At 36.6% G+C, this 21,757-nt stretch overlaps 1 protein-coding gene across 1 annotated transcript; it reads right to left on the reverse strand.

Annotated features, from left to right (window-relative positions):
• Positions 1-114: 114 nt before the first annotated feature.
• Positions 115-21,738, reverse strand: usp33 (ubiquitin specific peptidase 33). Its single transcript, XM_043257289.1, has 24 exons — positions 21,600-21,738; positions 19,135-19,224; positions 18,411-18,464; positions 18,095-18,157; positions 15,135-15,287; positions 14,775-14,880; positions 14,624-14,693; positions 14,428-14,541; positions 14,266-14,344; positions 11,588-11,990; positions 11,159-11,296; positions 10,380-10,492; positions 9,171-9,343; positions 8,161-8,231; positions 7,946-7,979; positions 7,813-7,858; positions 7,125-7,305; positions 6,691-6,817; positions 5,337-5,506; positions 4,824-4,905; positions 4,632-4,740; positions 3,787-3,889; positions 3,530-3,598; positions 115-1,288 (listed from the first exon to the last, which is right to left on the reverse strand). Exons 2-24 carry the CDS (start codon positions 19,216-19,218, stop codon positions 1,131-1,133), a joined length of 2,700 nt encoding a protein of 899 aa, XP_043113224.1. The 5' UTR covers positions 19,219-19,224; positions 21,600-21,738; the 3' UTR covers positions 115-1,130.
• Positions 21,739-21,757: the final 19 nt, after the last annotated feature.

The raw sequence follows: 21,757 nt of genomic DNA on the forward strand, positions 1-21,757 counted from the left end.
TGCCATTTTTAATTGATTTTTGGGAAGAAATACTACCTGGATGTGGATCCATTCACAGAGCAATTTAACGAATAATAATTTCTTGAATGTCAAAACATAAGAATGACAGATATCGACAGCATAACTTTCAGATTTAATAGTAGCCACTCAGATACAGCTTTCATCTCTGCAGACAATTAATATTGAAAAAACGACATCACATCCTTCTATACATTAAATAATGCCTTGAATGTACACGTGTGAGGCAGCAGGGTTTAATTGATCTGATTTGTTTCTTTTACATAGCGTTTTAAAACGAGACAGCCATCGATGTGTTCGAATGTGCGCCTTATTGTTTGCATCTCCTTGCAACCCAGCGGCACAGCTATGCAACGCAAATAAAAACGGGGAATTGATTTTCTTGCCAGCATAATGTGCCACGTCATTCCTATTAGCGTGCATTCTGCTTAGATTCAGCTCGTCGAATTATTATCGAACAAAGAAAACGTCCATGAATGGCAGAATAATCATACCCCCTGGAATAAATAACATTTAGTGCAGGAACGCGTGTTCTTTAAGTACTAGTACATTCAAATACATATCGAACATCAGAGCTGAAGCATGCACGCTTTTGAATCTACAGTACAGTGCAAAACAAAAATGTCCTTTCCTGAGACTACGTAGCATTTCGTATCCCTTCATACCCAAAACACGAAGTTTTCATCCACTAAGACGACATATTCTTTCGTATTCTTAATCGAGGCAGTGCCTCCAAAATGATCTACAGATGCAGTGGAATTCATTGATTTGTACACAAATCATGGGCCGTTTGTTGGGCAAAGCGAAATCTGTCATGAACGCAGCTGCACATAGAAATCAAATGCATTAATGGACTGTGAAACTGTGTCTTAAATCTAATTGGCTTCTAGTGTCATGAGGAAATGGATATGCACGATATATACAAATATAAAGCACACTGGAGGACGTTTAATCCATCCGTCTGCTATAAAGAACAGTCGTGACGGGTATAGAGAGCGTGTATGCTGAGGTGAAGCCGTAAGGTCCTTGCTCGAATGCTTGAAAACGAGAGTGAAGTGCAAAATAATAAGTGTTTCTAGGTCCCCTTGCGTTCCAGCAGCATCAAAGCACCACTACACCGAGCGCGTCTCCACTTCGATCTTCTCCTCTGCCTGGGAAGTTTCGGCCTCCTGATGGCTGACACTGGGCCGCACGGTCACCACCGGCCCTCCCCCGTGAATGGAATGGAGGAAGTTCCAGGTCTCTTCAGATATCTGACCCGAATCGGCACCTGTCCAAGCAGAAAAGAAATAAGTAGGTACGCTACTGAATGTGGGGCTGAATATTTAAACCGTTTTAAATCACGATCAAGAAGCGGAATGAAAATGTGGTCATTAATAATTTACCCCCATGTCGTTCCAAACTCAAAAGCTTCACTCGTCCTCGGAACGCAATTTATGACATTTGGGATGAAAACCGGGAAGGCCTGTGACTGTCCCATTGACTGCCAAACAATTACCGCTCTGAGTGCTCCATCTGCCATCAGTGGTTCAACTGTAGTATTATGAAGCTACGAGAATACTTTTTGTACAGAAAAAAAACAAAAATGGCGAGTTCGTTTAACAATTTGGCACTGAGAGGATGCAATGGAAAAATTTGTCTTGCATGTGTATTTCAGGCTTTGATTTGTACAAACAGCGCTACTGAGGCTTCACAGTGCCGAATCGTTAAATAAACTCGTTATTTTTGTTTTCTCTATATATAAAAAGTATTCTTGTAGCTTCATAATATTACGGTTGAACCCCTGATGGCAGATGGAGCACTCAGTCGACGTCTTTCATACTTTTCTGCACCTTGATAGAGATAATTGATTGGCAGTCAATGGGACAGTTACAAGCCTCTTAATTTTCCAATAAATATCAAAAATTGCGTTCTGAGGATGACCAAAGCTCTTACGCATTTGGAACGACATGAGGATTAACGACAAAATTTACAATTTTGGGTGGAGTAACGCTTTAAGCATAATCCACTGCGATATTGGCATGCTGGTTATTCTTTATCATTCTTCCATCTCCACAAGCATTTAGATATCAAGAACTTAAAATCCCAATCAGACTTGGATTTTAAAAGAGTGCAGCCATTGACTTCTATAGTACAGGATAAAAAAAAATATGGAAGTCAAAGTGTGTTTTTGTCTCCACAAGTGTTGAGATATCAACAGCTTAAAACCCAGCCAGAACTTGGATTTTACAGAATGTATACCCATTGACTTCCAAAGTATGGAAAAAATACTATGGAAGTCAGTGGCTTGTATCAACTGTGTGGTTATCAACGTTCTTAAAAGGGATAGTTCACCTAAAAATTTTAATTCTGCCATTAACTACTCATCCTCATGTCGTTCCAAACATGCAAGATCTCATCTTCAGAACACAAATTAAGACATTTTTATACGAATTTCCGAGAGCATTCTGACAGTCCCATATACAGAAAGGGCCCTACCACGATCAAGGACATTGTTAACATAATCCATGTGACATCAGGGGTTCAACTTTTGTGCGCAAAGAAAATAAAAACAATCTTCCCTTTAACACCATGACGCCATTTTGGAAAGTATCTGAATGGAAACATGTTCAGTTTCTGTACACCACTTGGTTTACGTTCAGATCAAAGTGTAAACAATGTAAACAACTGACACAGAATAGCACACGTTGTTTATGTTCTCTCTCCAAAATGTTGATGCGGAGGAAACGTATTGTTGAATGAAGTCGTTATTTTTGTTTTCTATGCACACAAGTATTCTTGTAGCTTCAGGAAATTACGGTCGAACCCCTGATGTTTCATGGATTATTTTAACAATGTCCTCACTAGGTTTCTGACCTGGTTTGGAACAACGTCAGGGTGAGTAAATGATGGAAATTTTAATTTTTTATGTAAACAATCCTTTTAACAGGAGATTTGCTTTATGAGAGAAGCTTTAAGGTTTTGTTACAGTGTTTTTTACCGTAAAATGTGAGTTTTAAACAAGACGAATGCCTTTTGATTCTTTCACACAATATACAAAAACTATATACAGTTGCTTTAACGTTCATGATGGATTTGAAAAATTTAAATCAGCAAACTAGATGAAGCAACATAAACCCTGTATACATGCAAACGAGCTTATGCAGTGAAAAATATATTAAATATAAAATGATGTGCAAAAAAAATAAAATCATTTTATCCATTATTGTGCAGCTATATTTGAAACATAAAGCTAATGTTGATTTAATGTACTAAAAGGACACTTCACTCAAAAATGATTTAACCTAATGTTATTCAACTTTAGGAACTTTCACGTTCAAACAATATTAAATTAAATAATATTATGTTTCATAAAAGAAGTTAATGGAAAACATAAGAAGTTTAGAAGGGCATGATGACACAGTTGGTTATTCAGTTTAGCTTGGAAATAAACCATTACTGGGTTACGAATTTTATGGTGACTTAAAAAAAAAACTAAAATAAATAAATCAATTGTGACAGTGAACACTACCTGGTTTTAATGTGATGTGTCCATTTTTATTTACAGCAATCTTGGAGTTGTCAATTGGTCCTGGCAGGTCTGAAAGAAACAGAACCATCATCAGAAACGCACCAAATACCCCAAAAGAGCAAAGCAAACTAAATCTATAATGAAATTCTTCAAGATCTCCCGCAGTCATCAATAACCGCAAAACATAATGCTAATATTCAATTTCAAACTTTTAGATACTTTAGAAGTATCAGCAGCAGGGATGAGAAATGACTTACCGATGTCCTTGCCTTTGACAAAGCCTTCCCATTCCCGGAACCACTGCATGCTGATACAGTATATCACCACAGGAGACTCCTCCTCCTGAAATGCCTTATTGAGCTACATGAAGGACAGCAAAGATGAGGAAAGAGAAGAGGAAAAAAAACACCAAGAGACAGATACCATTACCTGAGTGTTTCTTCATAAAACTGCATCCTACAAACAATAACGCCTTGAACCGAGACATAAAACTCTGTTCCAAACCCTTGTGAGCTACACTGCTGTCTACAGCTTACATAAGTAACTGCTTCCTATAGGACCATTCACACAGAATGTATTTTTGCATATTTTGCTGCTTTTATATCATTTTCCTAGATGTACATGCTCTAGTCAGAGACCTTTCATTATTGCACCTGCATCTTAAATCTTTTATACCGTAACACTTAATGTATATTTATTCATTTTATAGCATATTTAATGCATGTTGTGGGTTCGCTAGAAGCATTCGTCTCCTGAGTGATTTAGGTGTTTTGATGTTAGGATTTAATAATGCCCTTAATGTCAATTTAGAATTTCAATATAGGCGCATAACTACATGAAATGCCTATAATATCGGTCTGCTTTATTTGGCCTTAACTTTAACTAAGCAAAGCATCTACGGCTGAAAAGTACTTTTGTTCTCATGCATTAATAATGAGAGGGGGAGCAGGGGTCACACTTGTGTTTTCAGTCTGAGAGGGTGTTGATGGTGGGTGTGTGTCTGCACACATTAAGAGGCCAGATAACGGCGCAGGCGTTAGACCAACCCAGAAAGAACAGATATTTTCTAACTCTTAATCTAGGATGTCACTGCAGCTCCTACCCGAACAAACATGTCCAGCTCATTCTTGCGCCGTTTTTCCAGCTTCTCGATCTCGTTCTGGCAGGTGTGGCAGACATACAAGTGATTGACAGCCGGGCCGCCTCCGTACCTATTAGAAAACGAGCCGCCAATTAGCATCGAATAAGAAACTGAACTTCAACTGAAAGGCATGAAAAGAGCAGCATGTTTTACCTGCTATACAGATGGTCCCATACATTTTGGGGAAGCATCATAACAAGATCATCAACGGATGAGGCTTTATTTGGTGGAATTCCTGTTGAAGACGAAGAAAAATAACAGGTTAATTAGTTTTCCTACTCGTATGACCAAAAAAATGGGCATCTGTCCTCTGAAAGTCAACACGAAACAGCATGCAAGAAGATTTATAAATAATTCATAGGGAACTTCTTATATCTTTGTTCCTCTGTCAGATCTTTTTCCTTCAAATTCATTTGACTCAGTTCAAGCAAATCATATCAAGGGGACAAAAATGCTTTGAAATGCTTTCTGAAGAGATTCGCATTTATTCGCTGACCTCATGATGCACTTTTTGAGTGAAAAGGAGAGGAAGAGAGTAAAAACAAACAAAAATCAGTGGATGTGGCAGCACTTGACTTTTGTAATGCTGGTTAGAATCCGCACTTATATCTGGTGTGGAGTCATATCTGTGGGAAAAGGCTAGATCTTCAGAAGAGTGGTACTCGCCTCCGTGGGTACACAGGAAGTCATGGTTGGAGATGGGTCCTGGCTCAGCGAAGGTTTTGAACTTGTTCAGCCACTGGCGGGAGATGTAGAACTGCAGGAGGCTTGGCTCCATCATGTTGAGCAGACTGGTCACCTTCCGCCTCTCCTTCTGAGTCTCTTCGTTGCTCTTCCTGTTACACGCACACACACACACACACAAATGATATCAGCACCATTTAAGCAACTGTCAACAGTAACGCTTCACCACAGCACTGAAATTTACAGTCAGACTCAAGGCCGTTTGTCCTGCTCAACATAACCTTGAGCATTTCTCCCCACAAAACATCTGCATCTTAAATCATTGTTTGTTCGTGACTACACCAGTAAATACTGGGAAACAGACGAACAGGCAAACAGAAATATGAGAAGTAATATTATTCAATAGATTTTCTCTATTTAATAAATAATAAAAAAATTTTTTTATCATTTTGCCATTAACCACTTTGCAAGGCCTTATTCTATTACATTTACGGATTATATATTATATATATAGTATAAGATCCTCATGTGAGTGACCCCATCCTAAAATTAATTCAGTATAGTTTCTAGCACAAAGACACAATTTATACTATAAAAGTGCATTAAAATATTTAGTTTCTATCAAGTTAACTCACAAGGGATGTCATGATACCAAAAATCTATTACCACTAAAAGTACACAATACTCGATACCAAGTCCATAGCACGACAATAAAACAACAGTAATACTGAAACATTCATTCCTTAATTTAACATAAAAAACTGCACGCTCTCATCTCACAAAATCATTTTCATAACATATCGTCAACATCTTCCACATGTAGTTCTTCTGCATGCTTGCCTTGTAGGCATTTTTTCTTTTTCTTTACCCTTTGAGGACTGACCGAAACGATTCCAGGTGTGTGCTCTGCACAGTTCAGAAGTAATGCAGCCTTTATAGTCGCTACCTTCGGCACTTACGCTACTGAGATAAACCAAGTACCAGAATTGTTTATACTGGCTTGGTACCAAAGTACTGGTTCTAATGATCATCCCTACAAGTTGCTTTATTATATTCCTTTTCTACTCATTATAGCAGTGTATTGCTAGGTGTATTTTTTATTCAATATTCATTTACTTATTTTAAAGTGTATTTATTTATTTAAATCAATCAATTTATTTATTCCTAATTTTACTTTTATTTTAATTTCAAAGAAAAAAAAGTCCCAAAAAAAATTGTTGAATATAAGAGGGCTAGGACAAAACTTTTTTTTTTTTTTTTTTTTAAAGAGGACATGCATATGTATACATACAAACGCAATTGACATATTACTGTTTTGGTTTGTAAATGTTCTTACTTGTAAAAGAGCACATATGCCTCAGCGTTTTGAACACAGGACTCAGACACCTCCGTAACGCTCTGGTCGTCAAACTCGTACCACAGCTGGTTCAGCTCGTTCCGACAATAGGCAATATAGTGGCCACCTTAAAGCAAAAATTAGATTAAAAAAAAGCACTGAGCTGTGGTGCTTAAGTATGCAATGTGAGCGAATCAGAATCGACAATACCCTGTTCTCACTCCTTATTATTGAATTAATATAAAACAACTTTTACTACCACTTACACGTCCAATCACAATCATTTATTATATTATTTCTAAAACTATAAATATTTAAAATGTTTTTTTTAAATCTATAACCAACAATAATTGATATCGCTTTGCGTAACCGCTGTATAATGAATTTCTAAGAGAAATATATTTAAGGCCGTCTCCCTGGTCTAAAAGACTTACTGCTGGCAGTGCCGTGGTGACAGATGACTGACAGCAGGTCATAGGTGGTGGTCTGGGCGGGGCAGTCCTTGGCCAGGAAGGGCTGCATTTCGAGGCCTTCCAAAGGGAAGGACACATGAGTGCTGATTTTGGTGGAGAACATAAGTTCATGTCTGAAGCGCTTGAGGTGAATGCACAGAATCTGTTGGAGAGACAGAAAGCAACAATAAAAACCTGCCATGCCCGTTCATGTAAATGTAAATAAACTGCGTGGCACTACCAGTTGAGGTTTTTTATCATGGTGGCCCAGTAAAACACTTTGGCCATTCTACAGACGTACGCACTGAAGAATCATCAGATCTAACGACTCCCATAAGATGGCTGCTCTTGCCATTACAGGTCCCCGAGCATATTTACCAGATGGCAGCCGATATTATATTTTGAAGGCATTCCTAGCCTCTCTCCAAACATAAATCCGCTGGATGTAGGAAACAGATGACTCACCAGACCTTATTACCCATTATATTACTATTATTGGTTTTGTATTCCTTTCAGACAGACTTGGTACAAGGCCAAGACACTGTGGACTTTATTTGTGGTATTTTTATCATTTTGCGTACTTCCTATGCAAGTCTGATTACTTTTCAAACTCTGAGAAACGTGACGCCTAACCTGTATAATAACCAGAAGAGCTCGTCTGTGTACCTACCTCTGGTAAACTCTGAACTTTGCAGAATTTGACGCCATTCCGTAACCTGAAACAACCGAAGAGTCAACATTAATGTTTTAATTTCTGCAGCCATCACCCACATCAATAAGTCCTCCAACAAGTTCATACTCACTTCTTGCATTTTTCACAGCTGTACATGTTGTCGCCTGAAAAACAACAAGGATTACACCACTGTTATATTAAATATTAACACCACATCCGTCTTCTTTTTCTAGACCTGAGACTCAAAACAGCACGATCACCTATTCGATAAGTTATATCGATTCATTCTGGTTTGAAAAAAAATCCGCTTTGAGATGGGAAAAAAAATAAATAAAAAAATCAAACCTTTTAGTTCATCCCTTGCAAAAAAGGCAGCCAGACAGTCCTGCAGCGTGACCACAGGCCCCCAGAACCAACTAAAAATCAATGAGCAGAAATAAACAGTGAGGGTCAATCATTCCAAAGAATCTCTCTTTTCTTGGAATACAATGTTATACACGTGCTTATTATCTATTATGGACATAATGATGTAGGACATCACTTAATAAACCCATATGCATCTAACTGTATGAAATGTGCATTAGTAGTATACTTCAAATCAAAAAGTATATACAAAAAAAAGTATATATAAGTAATATATATATATATATATATATATATATATTATAAAATATATATATATATATATATATATATATATATATATATATATATATATATATATATTTTTTTTTTTTTTTAAATGCAGTAATACAACATTAATTAATTCATAATAAAATGAATACCCACTTAGAGTAAGCTAAAATTTTTATGCTTGTTTTTCCACCGACTTAAGCTTACTTTTCTAATGCCTTTTAGTAAATGTCAAATAAGTTAAGTTTTACTTAAATACGTTTTAAATAATTTTAATAACCTTGTCATGTTTCGAAGATACTACATACTAACATACTAATGCACATGTAAAGTATTTGCTTACTTTAATTCTTTTGTGTTGTTTAACATTACAATGAAAATTTAAATATATTTTAAATATTGCAAATGTGTAATTACAAATAAATGAACATACAAGTTACAATATAATTGATTTAAATAGAGTTTAGTTGACCATAGATACTAGTTTCCAATAACCATATATTTCAAGTGTAATAGAACAAATTATTAATTTTATCCTTAAATCCTACTGAAGAGGGTTTAAAAACACATTTTATCTTACTGCATTTAATGTTAACGTGCACTATAATACATTTTAATTTACTCGCAGCTCACGCTTATTTCCATAATAAGAAGTTTTTTAAAAACTTGTTTTTTTTAACGGAATGGTACAGTCTCGCGTAAAAGAAATGTCAGCATTATACCTCTTGATATATTCCATGTCGAAAGCAATCCAGCCTTGAGGGGCGTAGGCTTCTCCACACGAACCAGCCTTGACTAGAGCCGTCTGGTGGGAGGAAGAGTGCAGCTTGGCGAGGTCCTCTTTCCCTGGGATGGGCAGAGAGATGTCCTGGAAGTTCTCCAAAGTCACCGAAACCTGAGAAAGGACGGACGAGTAACAGAGGAGCATCATTTAAAATGCTAATCTGTAACTGCAACTACTTTCGGAGACAATAACAAAGCCATTGAAACAACTGCAAAATGGTTTGGGTAAAAATATTTGGTTAAAACTTTATTTTAAGGTGTCCTTGTTACACATAGATATTGCATTAGTACAATATTAAGTAACCCTAAACCCTAATCCTAAACCTAATCATACAATAAGTACACATAGTTAATTAATATTACTTGGTATTTAAATTTATTATTATATCGTAACAATGACACCATAAAATGAAGTGTAAAATTACTTATGTTTAGTAATTCAACTAAATAACTGGTCAAGGACAATGAAGTGAATACTAAAAATTTTTATTATTTTTTCTCCACACGATTCACTTTGATCGCATGATCAAAATTATGTAAGATATATAAGATACAAGTGTTTTTAAGTCTTGTGGGAAGGTACCATTTTACAATAAGGTGCCATTTGTTAACACTGGTTAATGCATTAACTAACACGAACAAACAGTGAACAATACATTTATTACAGTATTTAATCATCTTCATAACAATGCAATCAATCAATCACTTTTTTTGCTAACAAATATTATACGGTTCACAATTATTTGTTCCTCATTCTTTACAGACTTCGTTTTGTATACCTATTTGATACATGGTGTATGTTAATTGTTATTTTATTTTATGTGAGGCATCTAGCATGGTGTAATTTTATAGCTTTTTTTTGTTCTGCTAATGTAAAAAGTGAAAGTAGAACAGTTCTTTTTTTTAAACTAGGCTTTTTAAAAGCGAAGGAGAGTGAGGGAAAGAGGGAAAACTCAAACGAAGTAAAAGCAAACAACTGCTTGTTGCCAAATTGCCGCAGATTTAAATGTGAAAGTGAAACGGGTACGGCAATTACAGGCTATTTAAAACCTAAGGAAGCACCTTTCTGAAGAATCGAATGCTTGCTTTCCCCTTGTTTATTAAAGTGAGGTTATTTGGGGGCCTTTTAGGTTGAAAAACACACTCACCCTGTCACAGGTCAGGCACTGAACTGAGCTGACAATGGTGCCGTCGAACACTTCAGAGATGATGCTGTGATATTTCCTCTGCCGCTTGCTCTTTGGTGGGGTGAACGAGGGTACTGTCAACATCACACATCACAACCATTTAGACTCAATATCAAATCAGCTTCAGCTATTATACAGCATTAATACTAGTGATGCGGTTTTTACCGAAACAGAAAGATTTGTGTTTCTTGGGTGCCACGTTTTGACTGTAAGAGTCTATTTTGTGCACAGAAAGTGATTAAACTACAACAGATAAATATTTGGAGATGGATTAACACTATATATTTTAAATTTTTAATTAATACTGTTATGGATTCTTAAAAATAAAGATCAATCTTTTAATCTCTGCCGTTTTCCGTTGACGCACAAACTTCACTAAATATTTTTGGAGGTGCAGCTCCCATCCAAGAATCGCTTTGAACTTTGGGTTTTGTTAAATTTAACAAAGGTCTCAGCTTTCAAATTTAATCACAAAATACATTACACATGGTTCTGATGCTCTTTAATGTGGCATGACAGATTCAAGCAGCACATGAACCAACTTTCTCATTAGTAGTTACACCATGAAATAAACCCAATGGTAAATCAGGAGTTGAAAGACCACTAAATAACATTTATTTTTGGTTTTGAGCAAAGTGCATGCTTTAAATTTTGGTTCAGTGAAAAATGTTACATTTCGGTAATGAAACTAGTAAACTCCCAGACTGTCCAGAAGTGAACCCCAACTCAAATTCTGGTACCTTTCTTGTGAGTAGCACTCAGGTTTTGCCACATTGAGGATTTGGGGGGACTGCTGGACAGTCTAGATGCGACGCCCTCATTTCCACTGGGACTGTGTGGTCTGATGGAACTGCTGACCTGGATTTCAGGGTTTGAATCTGAATAAGGTGGAAACAAAGAAGTCAGTCAATAAAAGGAAGCAAAATGGCCTCTAGCCACAATGTGTTTCCACTTAGGTTGCCATATACTTTTAGAAACAAAAGCAGGTGCAAACACAGATATATCTATTATATGAAATGTCTTCAGAATAATCACACAGTGTACTTAACTTTTTACCTCTGAGCAAAGAACAAAACAACATTCAGCAGTAGTTTATTGGAGTCTTTAAGGCTGTCCATTTACATGTTAGTGTAAAAAAAACTGCATAGGAGTAACAGCCTTGCATTTACCAGAATTTCGGCCCTGTGCTTTAATGGCTCCTTGGCTGCTGATAATTGGCCTTGACTCATTGGTTGTGTCCACATCTTTATCCAGGTCGCCATGGGAACCGGCACGGTACAGATTGTTGATAAGATTCTTCTCTTTCTGCCAGTCTCTGTTGTTTTGGTTCTGCTCTGAAATCAGCATCTCAGCTTCATTGATGTCTTCTGGGACTCTGGGGCCTTCGCTATCAGCACGGTCGCTGCTGCCGCAAGACTCGCAGGACTGGAAGTCATCTGATTGGCTGTGGTTTTCCTCGTCGGGACTGTCATCCATGGCCACAGCCTGGTTTGGGTCCTCGGGTTCAGGAATGGGCTCTTTGAGCTCCTCGTGAAGTTGGTCCATCAGACAACGCAGGAACTCCTGGGAGTCCTTAGGCCAGAGAAAGATTTTGATTAATGTTTTGCAAAATAAGCACAAACTAGCAAACTAAAACACACCAAGGACCGAAAGTATAACTTAAAAGGTTTATTAATTGCTCTAAATTTTATAATTATCTTTTTTTTTTTTTTTTTTTTTTTTTTTACAGCTGGTGAACGATAAAAAGATCGATAGACAATCAGAATCAACTGGACTTTAAAGAGCTTTGGCATTTAAAGCAGCCGACAAATGTTAAAGTTATTATTTCAGTTATCTTTTTAGTATTGTTCTTGATGTGAACAGGCCTTTACAGCTACACTTTATAAGTAATGTTAATGTTTATGGAAAACATAATTTATGAAGCTCCGCAAATGACATGGATATAGAGGCCACAAATTAACAATACATACATACTTGATGTATTCATTTGCGGTGCCATTTTATTGTTTGATTAGAGAACTACAATTTAATTAAAATTGTGGAAAACATTAAGTTTTGGAAGTTCATTCTTAATTAACGGCCACAATATCATATTCCTGCCATGTCCAGGTCTCTGTATTATTAACAGTAGGCCATATATATATATATATATATATATATATATATATATATATATATATATATATATATATATATATATATATATATATATATATATATATATATATATATATATATATAGGACAGTAAATGATAACAGTATTTTTATTTTTCAGGTGAACGTCCCCTTTAATTACATTTGTCTTGTTTACCAGTTCATTAAACTTAGCGGTCAGATGCTGGCATGTGCACTGACAATCCCACACCCTTTGACCAAATATTTCCAGGCATTATCAAAAGAATGCAACACGCATGGAGGCTCACGTTTATATACCGCAGATTAGCCAGGGACCCACAGGGACCCCATCGCCATAGGAACAGCAGAAGCTTATAAGAACATTAGTCATTATTGGCTCATCCGCCTGGCAATTTGGCCAACTGGCATTCTAACATCCTGGTATTAAAAATCCTGGTAGGCAAACAAGTTAGCAACAACAGGACACAGCACATAAGACCAGAAGGCCATCGCTGTATTATGTCAATGCAGTACAAGGACAAAAGGTTTCCTGGCTTGTATTCAATTGGTGGTATTAATGTCCATTTCCCTTTATACTTTGTAGAAGGAATGACTTTAAAATAAGGCATTCATTGACTTTAACTGATTGTCCCCTCTACGGGAGTCTACAGTCTATATGGGCTTCATGAAAGTGAGCCTGAAAATGAGATTAATGTTTCCTACAGTCTCTGAAAACCTATGATGGCCCATTTATGTCCAACACTAATTCTCCATCCGGCCTTCGTCTTCAGCCAGGCATGACAGTGGATGTTTTCCAGTGGTCGGAGGTGATCAAACATCTAGAGAGACTCGGATCGCGCCCCATATAAGAGAATAGAATCTCTTATCATCAAGAATAAAAATGGGTCTTGTTAAATGCAGCTAGAGGACAAAGTATAATATCAGGAAGGGTGAAAAGAAGAAATAGCGAAGTGAGAATGAGTCTCTCCCAGATGAAATTCCCACAGCAAGCGGGATAATTTGAGTTTGACCTCATCTGCCACTGGGTGAAGTGAACAGAAAGTCCCGCCTCAAACTCACATTATTGATTGACAGGATGAGCCTATGTGAAAAATTATTTTAATATGCATTCTAGGGCCCTGTAAAATCCATTATATTTTTCCCAAACTCTGTGTTTTGTGTTTTATTTATTGTGAATACATAATCTTCAAAAATCATGTTTAATCAACTAAATTCATACAATTTAACAAGTTAATTACTTAAAAAAAAAAAAAAAATTATAATATGGCCAATAAAAATGTCCCTTTTACTTTACATTTTTTTCTAAATTCTGTGTTTTATGATTAATACGAATTAAAAACAGGCCATTACATGAATTCATAAAACAATAATTTAATTAATTCGATAAGTTTTCATCTTCAGAACTAGTCATTTAATAATGTAATAACACTGGTAAACTTCTGCAAAACCCGAAAAGAATGTATTTTATACTGTAATGCAGTGATTCTGAAAGTCACTTATAGCATTTAAAGCATTTTTAGCATTTTATTTTTTAGATTTATTTAAAAATATAAATAAATTAATGTTCAAATGTTGGAAGTAAGTTTTTTGTTTGCTCTCTGTTATAAAATATAAATACAACTTACTGCAAACATTTGAATGATAATGTAAGCCATAATTTCATATAAGGGCATCCATAATGCTTACACAAATTAATTAAAGAAAACATACCTGTTGGGAATAACCACGAAACATTGGGTTTACGGCCTTAATGCCCTGGAATAGATTTGTAGGAACAACATAGGAGTTCCTGCAACCACATAAAACAAGTTAAAGAAAGTTAAATACCTGGAAAATTACATTTAAATAGGAAAAGGCAGGAGAGGAATGTACCTGTTTTTGTGCCAAAGATCTGTGATGAGTTTCTGATAGCTTTTGCATAGCGCTGGCTTTTTGTCTGTCTTCACCAGACCACCACAGTCCAGAAAAAACTGCGTCAGTGGAGGACTAGAAGATAAACCAGAAAGAATGAGAGACCGAAAGAGAAAAATTAGGAGAAAAACATTTGTTTGACCATTAGGGTTCTTACCAGTTTGAAAGCGCCTGGAGAGCTGCGTTCATGTAGCAGGTATTGCCAATGTTCTTCAGTCCAGTGAGACCTGTGAGGAGGAACAGATGGCAAGGATCAGACTAACAGTGCAGAATGCAGAGCAAAACACCAGACATGAGAGATGAAGAACCTCTGGTCCTCAGTTCGTCCTCCTCCTCAGTTTCCATATCCAGGTCATCACAGGTTCCTGCTGGAGGAACTCTCAGTGAGGTGGGACTGCCAGGAGCTTTGGGCTCCTGAGAACCAGATAGACAATGGAAGAAGATCAGCAACAAAAAGCCCTAAAAAAATGTTCATAAAACCTGCAAGACCGCTTGGTCTTACTAATATTTGCATAATGAAACCGTGATTGGTCTCGTCTTCTATATAAACATTTATAGCTATGTTTAAAGCCAATGTTTGAGATAGTTATCAAATAGATTTAATCTAAGCACAACCAAACCTCTAAATTTTGCTTAGAATTCACAGAAAGTTGCGTAAGAGTTCTGACCGGGCTGGGAGTCTGTACTGGGGAGATGGGCTTGGCAACGCTGGGCAATTGTGCGTGTGGACCCAGTTTTCTTTCCAGGAAAACCTCCTTAGTACAGGCGTAGCACCACACTCTCAAAGTGGTCAGATTCACCGTCAGGTTGTGCCGCGTTTCCTAGAAGAAAAGACCAGAGCATTTAGATGGACAGAATCAAAATAAACCAATAATTTGGAAAACATGGTGACATATCATGAGAATCTGACTTTTTCAGGTTTTAAGCGCTATAATCAGGCCCCCAGTGCACCTACCAACCAAGAAATTGATTTCTCAAGCAACAGCAGTGTAGCAGTTTAAATGCAATGCAAATTGTCTTTGGTTGCACGGACGAGCACAGATCACTATTTAGATTCCTAGCCTCGGAGGAGACAAGAAAACAGTGGATTTATTGATTTATTGAGTTACTGTATATTGCTGTTGCCACACATGTAATGTGATTTCTTTCCCAGCTGCTTTCCTTTACAAACTGTTTTTGTAACTCACACGTTTTAAACAAACTTAGTGTGTGCGTATGAGCACTTAGTTTAGTACGCACACGCTATGACAACTGCCTTCTGCGTTTTTGCTTTGGACGTATCAAAAGTTTAAACAAATATGGTTTAAATGCATGGTTTGAAATTATTTCAGCGTAATAAACAATTATTAGAATAAAAACGGGCGTTTTTGCAGGTACGAGCTGCAGCTGCGTTCTGGAAAAGGGGACAGGGAGCAAAAGCTTATTTGCATTTAAAGGAACAGGCACCAAAATCAAAGCGTTTCTGCTTCTACTCAAAATAGCCATTTTGGAAGCGATATAATAAATGATCTGTGGGGTATTTTGAGCTGAAACTTCACAGAGACACATTCTGGGGACACCAGAGACTTGTAATACATTTTTGTAAAAAGGAGCATAATATTTCTCCTTTAAATCTTCAAACGGCTAGAAGCGTTTTGAATGATTTAAAACATGTCAAATACTACACTGAAGCTTTGCTGTGAAAAAAAAGATTTTTTATTACCGTCTCACACGCAGTATGTATTTGAAATATCTACTGCAATTCATTAAGCCGAAAATTCTACACCAGTGCCTCTTTTCTTCCTAAATAAAGGCAGTCTGAATACTGAGCTCTTTCTCTGCATATGAGGCCTACAACGCAACAGAAAGACTCTTTGAAATTTAGGGCAAAACACAAGTGTGTTGCAACAAGAGAGAAAATGTACCGGGGGAAATGGGAAGTGGCCATGTGAAGCTCAGGCATGCACACAGCAGGGGCTAAGGGGTCTCTACATTATTCATGCGTCTGGATTGGCTTTCACTGCGGCACTAGAACTGGTGCAACTGCAGCCAGACAAGGGAAGTTCAAACATTTATGAGAGCTGCGCCAAAATACAAACGCTGCCAAAATCTGCCACTCCGACCATTTCAGTGAAGGATAGGACGTTGTACATGCCCGTATCCATTTGAATTCACGGCACGTAATAGAAAACTATCTACATGATAAACTGCGGTACGACCAGTGCGCTCATGATTCTGGTGATTTAAAAATAAATAAAAAAATTACCCTCATCCCACATAATATTTTCTGAATAAAATTGATTTCTTGCTTCTCCTGAAATACTGCCATTCTGCACAAGCATGGCACACTTCCTTACAAAACATGAGGTACATTTTGTAGCATTTTTGCTTTCAAGAGCCATTTTAAGTCTAGTACCATCCCTTAATCAAAGAGAAACAAACCCACGATTTCTTCCTCTGACATCTTGAGCCTCGTGACGTCTTCCTCTGGAGCCAGGTTAAAACTATTTGTTTAAGAAATCTCAGATGATTTTTACATGTGAGAATAATTGCAAAGAAATGATTTTGTGCCTAATCCTGATTTCAAGGTTAGAACTATGGCCAGCAACTGAGAAAAGCAAACATTATTCAGATAATTTCTACTGCATCTGTGGGTATTGCTACATCAAAACAGCAAAATTAAATTACATGTAAACATATACATTTTTCTTTTTTTATTTAAAGTTAAATTAAAAACTTCGTACATATGGCTGCTTTTGTAGTTTAAGATAATTTAAATGTAAACATATATATTTGAAAAATAATAACATATAATAATAATAATATGAAAAAAAGTATTATTGAGTAATATTTTTGAACTGAGCATTATGAAATTATTATTATGCCTTTTTGAAAAAATGCTCATGTGAACATGGTACAGTTTATTTAAATTTTTGCTTTTCACTTCTGCCGATTACATTAAGGCTTTAGAATTTACACGCATTGTGTTAATTTTTGAAATCAGTATGATTTCATTAAGATCATTATAACCTAAATATTACGCTTTCATTTCAAGCTTATTTTCCAAAATAATACAAAACTCTCATTAGGTTGTTGTTCGTGTTCACCTACAGTGCTCTCTACCCACAAGCACCCTGCTAGAGAAACACAGCTTAATAAAAGAAAAAAAAAAAAAACACGGGTTGAATTTTGTTTACTTTAGCAAACGTAGTTTGTGGCGGAAGTGCGGCTGATGGCTCCGTCTTTCTCTCGGTTGCTCTCACACAGTCGCAAGGGTGTTTTGAGAGCATTATGGGGTTTTAGTAATGGGTAATCAAAATGGGCTTTAGTGGGAAAGGAGATCCCCGCTGGAGCGCCGATTAATAATGGATGAGTTCACCCACAGGCCAGCCTGGAATTGAAATCACACTTCAGCGATTCATTGCATCATTTAAGTCTCCAGCCACAGTCGGAATAACAGACGTGAAATCAAAAAAAAAGTGACGCGTGTGATCGGGGAGGTCAGATTCACGGGTCTACGTGAACCTACGAAAGCAATCGTAGAGCCGGAACGCTATACTCGCTGTGGGTGAAAACATCTTAAGCTGCAAGTACACTCATTTGAAAGGGCATTCATCTGAATACAGTAGAAAGCAATAAGACGACTAACCTGAGAGTGGACGGTGCTGTGGTCCTCATGTGATTCCCCACAGCCAACATATGAACAGCCATTCTGAATGAAAGATATACACCAAATCGTAGTAAACTAGCTTTCAATGATCAAGAATTTTTCAATTTTTTCACCCGGACAGATAAAGTCATTCAAGAGTTTCCTTTTATTATTATTATATTATTAACAAAATAGCACATACATTTATGGTATTCATTTTAAACTTATTTGCAGCTAATGGCCATAGCTGCAGCATTACCATGCAGGTACATCGTCATTACCCACCAAACCTGCAGAGGAACATTACCTAACTTACCTCTAGACAAGCCCAAAGGTTTGGTCCCCCGACTTTGCAGTCCTGACACTGACCCTGAAAACAAACACATTTAAGTTTAATTGTCTTTCCAAGTCTATGTGCCACGTGCAGCACTGTTATCAAAGTTTGGGTTTACAAAGATTATTTTTAGGGATGCTTATTTTAACCGGCTGTAAGAATTTTGACCGATTTAACTCTGTGATGTATTTGAATGGCAAAATATTATTTATAATACTTCACTCGAGGTCAAATATCCACCTAAAACTTGACGGTTAATATTCCAAAATGAACATCCCTAATTATTTGAACTTAAAATAATACTTTTATTCAGCGAGGATAAATACATTGTTCAAAGGTTATAGTAAAAACGGGTTACAAAGAATACAAACTGCGCTTATATATAAAAAATCTTACAAAAACTCGTCTGAAAACATGCATTCTATTAAACGTAAAACCTGCCAAGCAATTACACGGCGACCTCAAATGCTTTTAAACTACAATAATGTATAATGCGTCCACGTAATTGCACATTGATTTCATCACACTTTTTGAACAGCGTGCACCGTTTACAGCCTAAGCTCTTATATGTGCATTATTAGGGCCTATGGACAAACTCTGGAAAAAGGGGTCAATAATATTAAGTCGATAATGCACACCACATTTGATTTATGAGAAATGGATGGAAGCAAAGGCATGATGAATGTGCGACTGGGTAGGGACTCACATGAGACTTCTGGATGAGTTCTTCCTTGGTGATCTCCCCCACACACTCCAAGTGTGGACAATCATTGCTTGAAGCTCCAGACATCGCTCGCTGGAAAGACAGAGATACAATTTAAAAACCCAGGATCCCATTATCAATCGTCATTCATAGTGAGAACACTAAACCGCACAGATGAAATAAATCATCCCCTTGAAATTCAAACACAAGTGGCCAATGGAGACACGTTTGAGATAAATATAGTAACATATAATATAGAACAAGTCATGTGAACTACTTTTACCATCTGAAGCTTGGCTGATTATGATAACGTCCTCTCATCCATCTCTTTTGTTCCACAAAATGATTTGTAACATTATAAGGATGAGAAATGATGGATCGTATGCCAAAAGTCCTCAAAATGCTCATTTTTGGTTTTACTATTCTTTTAATATTGATTCTGAAAAGCAATGCAGCTTTTAAAATGGACATTTTTTTATGTTTTGCATCACAAAGTTCACTGTACATTAAAAATTACCTTCTACTTTTTACAGGAAACAGATAAATCAATAAGAATATTGTCCAAACGATCACAAAATGGACACACTATTTTACACACACTTAAATAGAAATATATATATATATATATATATATATATATATATATATATATATATATATATATATATATATATATATATATATATATATATATATGAGAACATCTTACATCATAGAAAATTAATCATTAAACTATTCTATTTAACAATGATTTAGTGGCCATTTATTTCATGAATTTTATCCACAAGTACAGTTTTGTTTTTTTAGATTTGAAGTACACACGTTTTCATGAATGCAATGAAGCCTTTAGAGACTGTACATGATTTTTCCTTTAATAGTTACATCTTTTTCATCTCAATTTTAATTTCTTAACGTAAATAAAGAGCAACCACCTGTCATAAGTTTTCTAAACTGTGTGTAAAAGTCTGTGAAATGACAAACAACAACAACAATCAAAAAAACACTAACTTCTGATATAAATTACAACACAGCACTGAGAAAAAAACAAATGTTGTCTGAGTCTTCTGTAGTCAATCGATAACTTGTAGCCTCAGGAATATTTGTGACAGGACAGCATGTGCACGCCAAATCTATATGGTCTACACCTGCGCATACTTTACAATCTCACAGCACTTTGACCTTTTATAAACTGAAAACAATACTAACACCATAAAACTTTATCTTTAAATATCTGCATGCTAACCAGTTTGGCAACAGACTTACTACGTAATCTATGACAAGGTTTCCCAGACCAGTTATTTGTGAGTGGGGCTGATGAAAAGCTAACAAGTAATTAAATATGGGGGTTTTTTTTTAGGTTGGCCCCCCAAATATCCTCCTCGTGTACGAGATCCCTCATGTAGTTTCTTTTATAAACGCATAAATAATATAATAAAAAAATGACAAAAACGTATCAGAAGTTTTTTGAAAAACATACTATTCATATTATCACGTTACGCTTATTGTCATTCGTACAGTAGCAACTTTATCATTCAATATATTTTTATAATTTCTCTAATCTAAATGGATTACTATTAAAATGCTTTTTTCTATATGCAACCTTATATTATTTGTAATCTTAACTTTATAATTTTTTTAATCCACGCTCGTTTCCTCAATTTCCATGGCCAAATAAATAACAACAATTATAGTGATTGAATAAAATCAAAATAACACGCTCATCAAGAAATACAAAACATTTTGTTTACCAGCGTGTCACGTGATCATTAACCCGCAACCAGAAAACCGTAATCGCGCTAAATATTTATAATAGCTAAGCAATTCGAGTGAGTAATTGATAGAAGTAATAATCATTCTGGATAATTATTATTTTTTATTGTCGATGTTTTTGTTTGTTTATTGCTATTTTTCGTTCTTCTACTACTACTACTACCACTACTAATAATTATTATTATTGTTGCTGTTATTATGATGATCATCATGTACAGTACACTCATATTGTACAGTAATGTACAGTGATATACAGTAAACGACAGCCATGGGCCTCTACAGCGTGTGTGACGTCACTCCAGCAACGCGTCAGCATAAGCCAGAATCTTCGCTAGGCTACTTAGCAACTAGCTTCAGCCCGTCACGCACATACCTGCCCACAGCTTCCCTCACGACTATAAACCTTTCGGTCATAACAGCCACAAGAACGGCTGAAAACCCCGCAGACTGTCAGCGAACGCGGCGCTTACTGCGAACGAAGAGCAGACAGAAGGCGCGTGAACGCGGCGGGCTAAAGCTAAAGTCAGCGCGCCGCTCATCATCTGACAGCTCTGCCTCCGCATCGGCTCGTATCGCAACACGACACTCACAACCGCACAGAATCAACGCACGCTTCAACGCGAACCCTGCCGGACGCGAAGCTTCACACGCGCCATATATCAGCTCGCGCATAAATCGGTGGTATAATATTAGCTCACCTCTCGGGAAATCAACGACGGTGTACAACGTGAATCGATTATCGCTGCTTGATCTGCTGATGAAGAAAACGTCTTTCGTCTTGTCAGCTACATATTATCTGTAGGCTTCTTCGGTTTGCAGACGGCGGGTTTTCAAACGCCTGGCAGTGGGTCACTTT

This window comes from Puntigrus tetrazona, chromosome 2 (assembly GCF_018831695.1).
Source record: "Puntigrus tetrazona isolate hp1 chromosome 2, ASM1883169v1, whole genome shotgun sequence".
Taxonomy (NCBI): domain Eukaryota; kingdom Metazoa; phylum Chordata; class Actinopteri; order Cypriniformes; family Cyprinidae; genus Puntigrus; species Puntigrus tetrazona.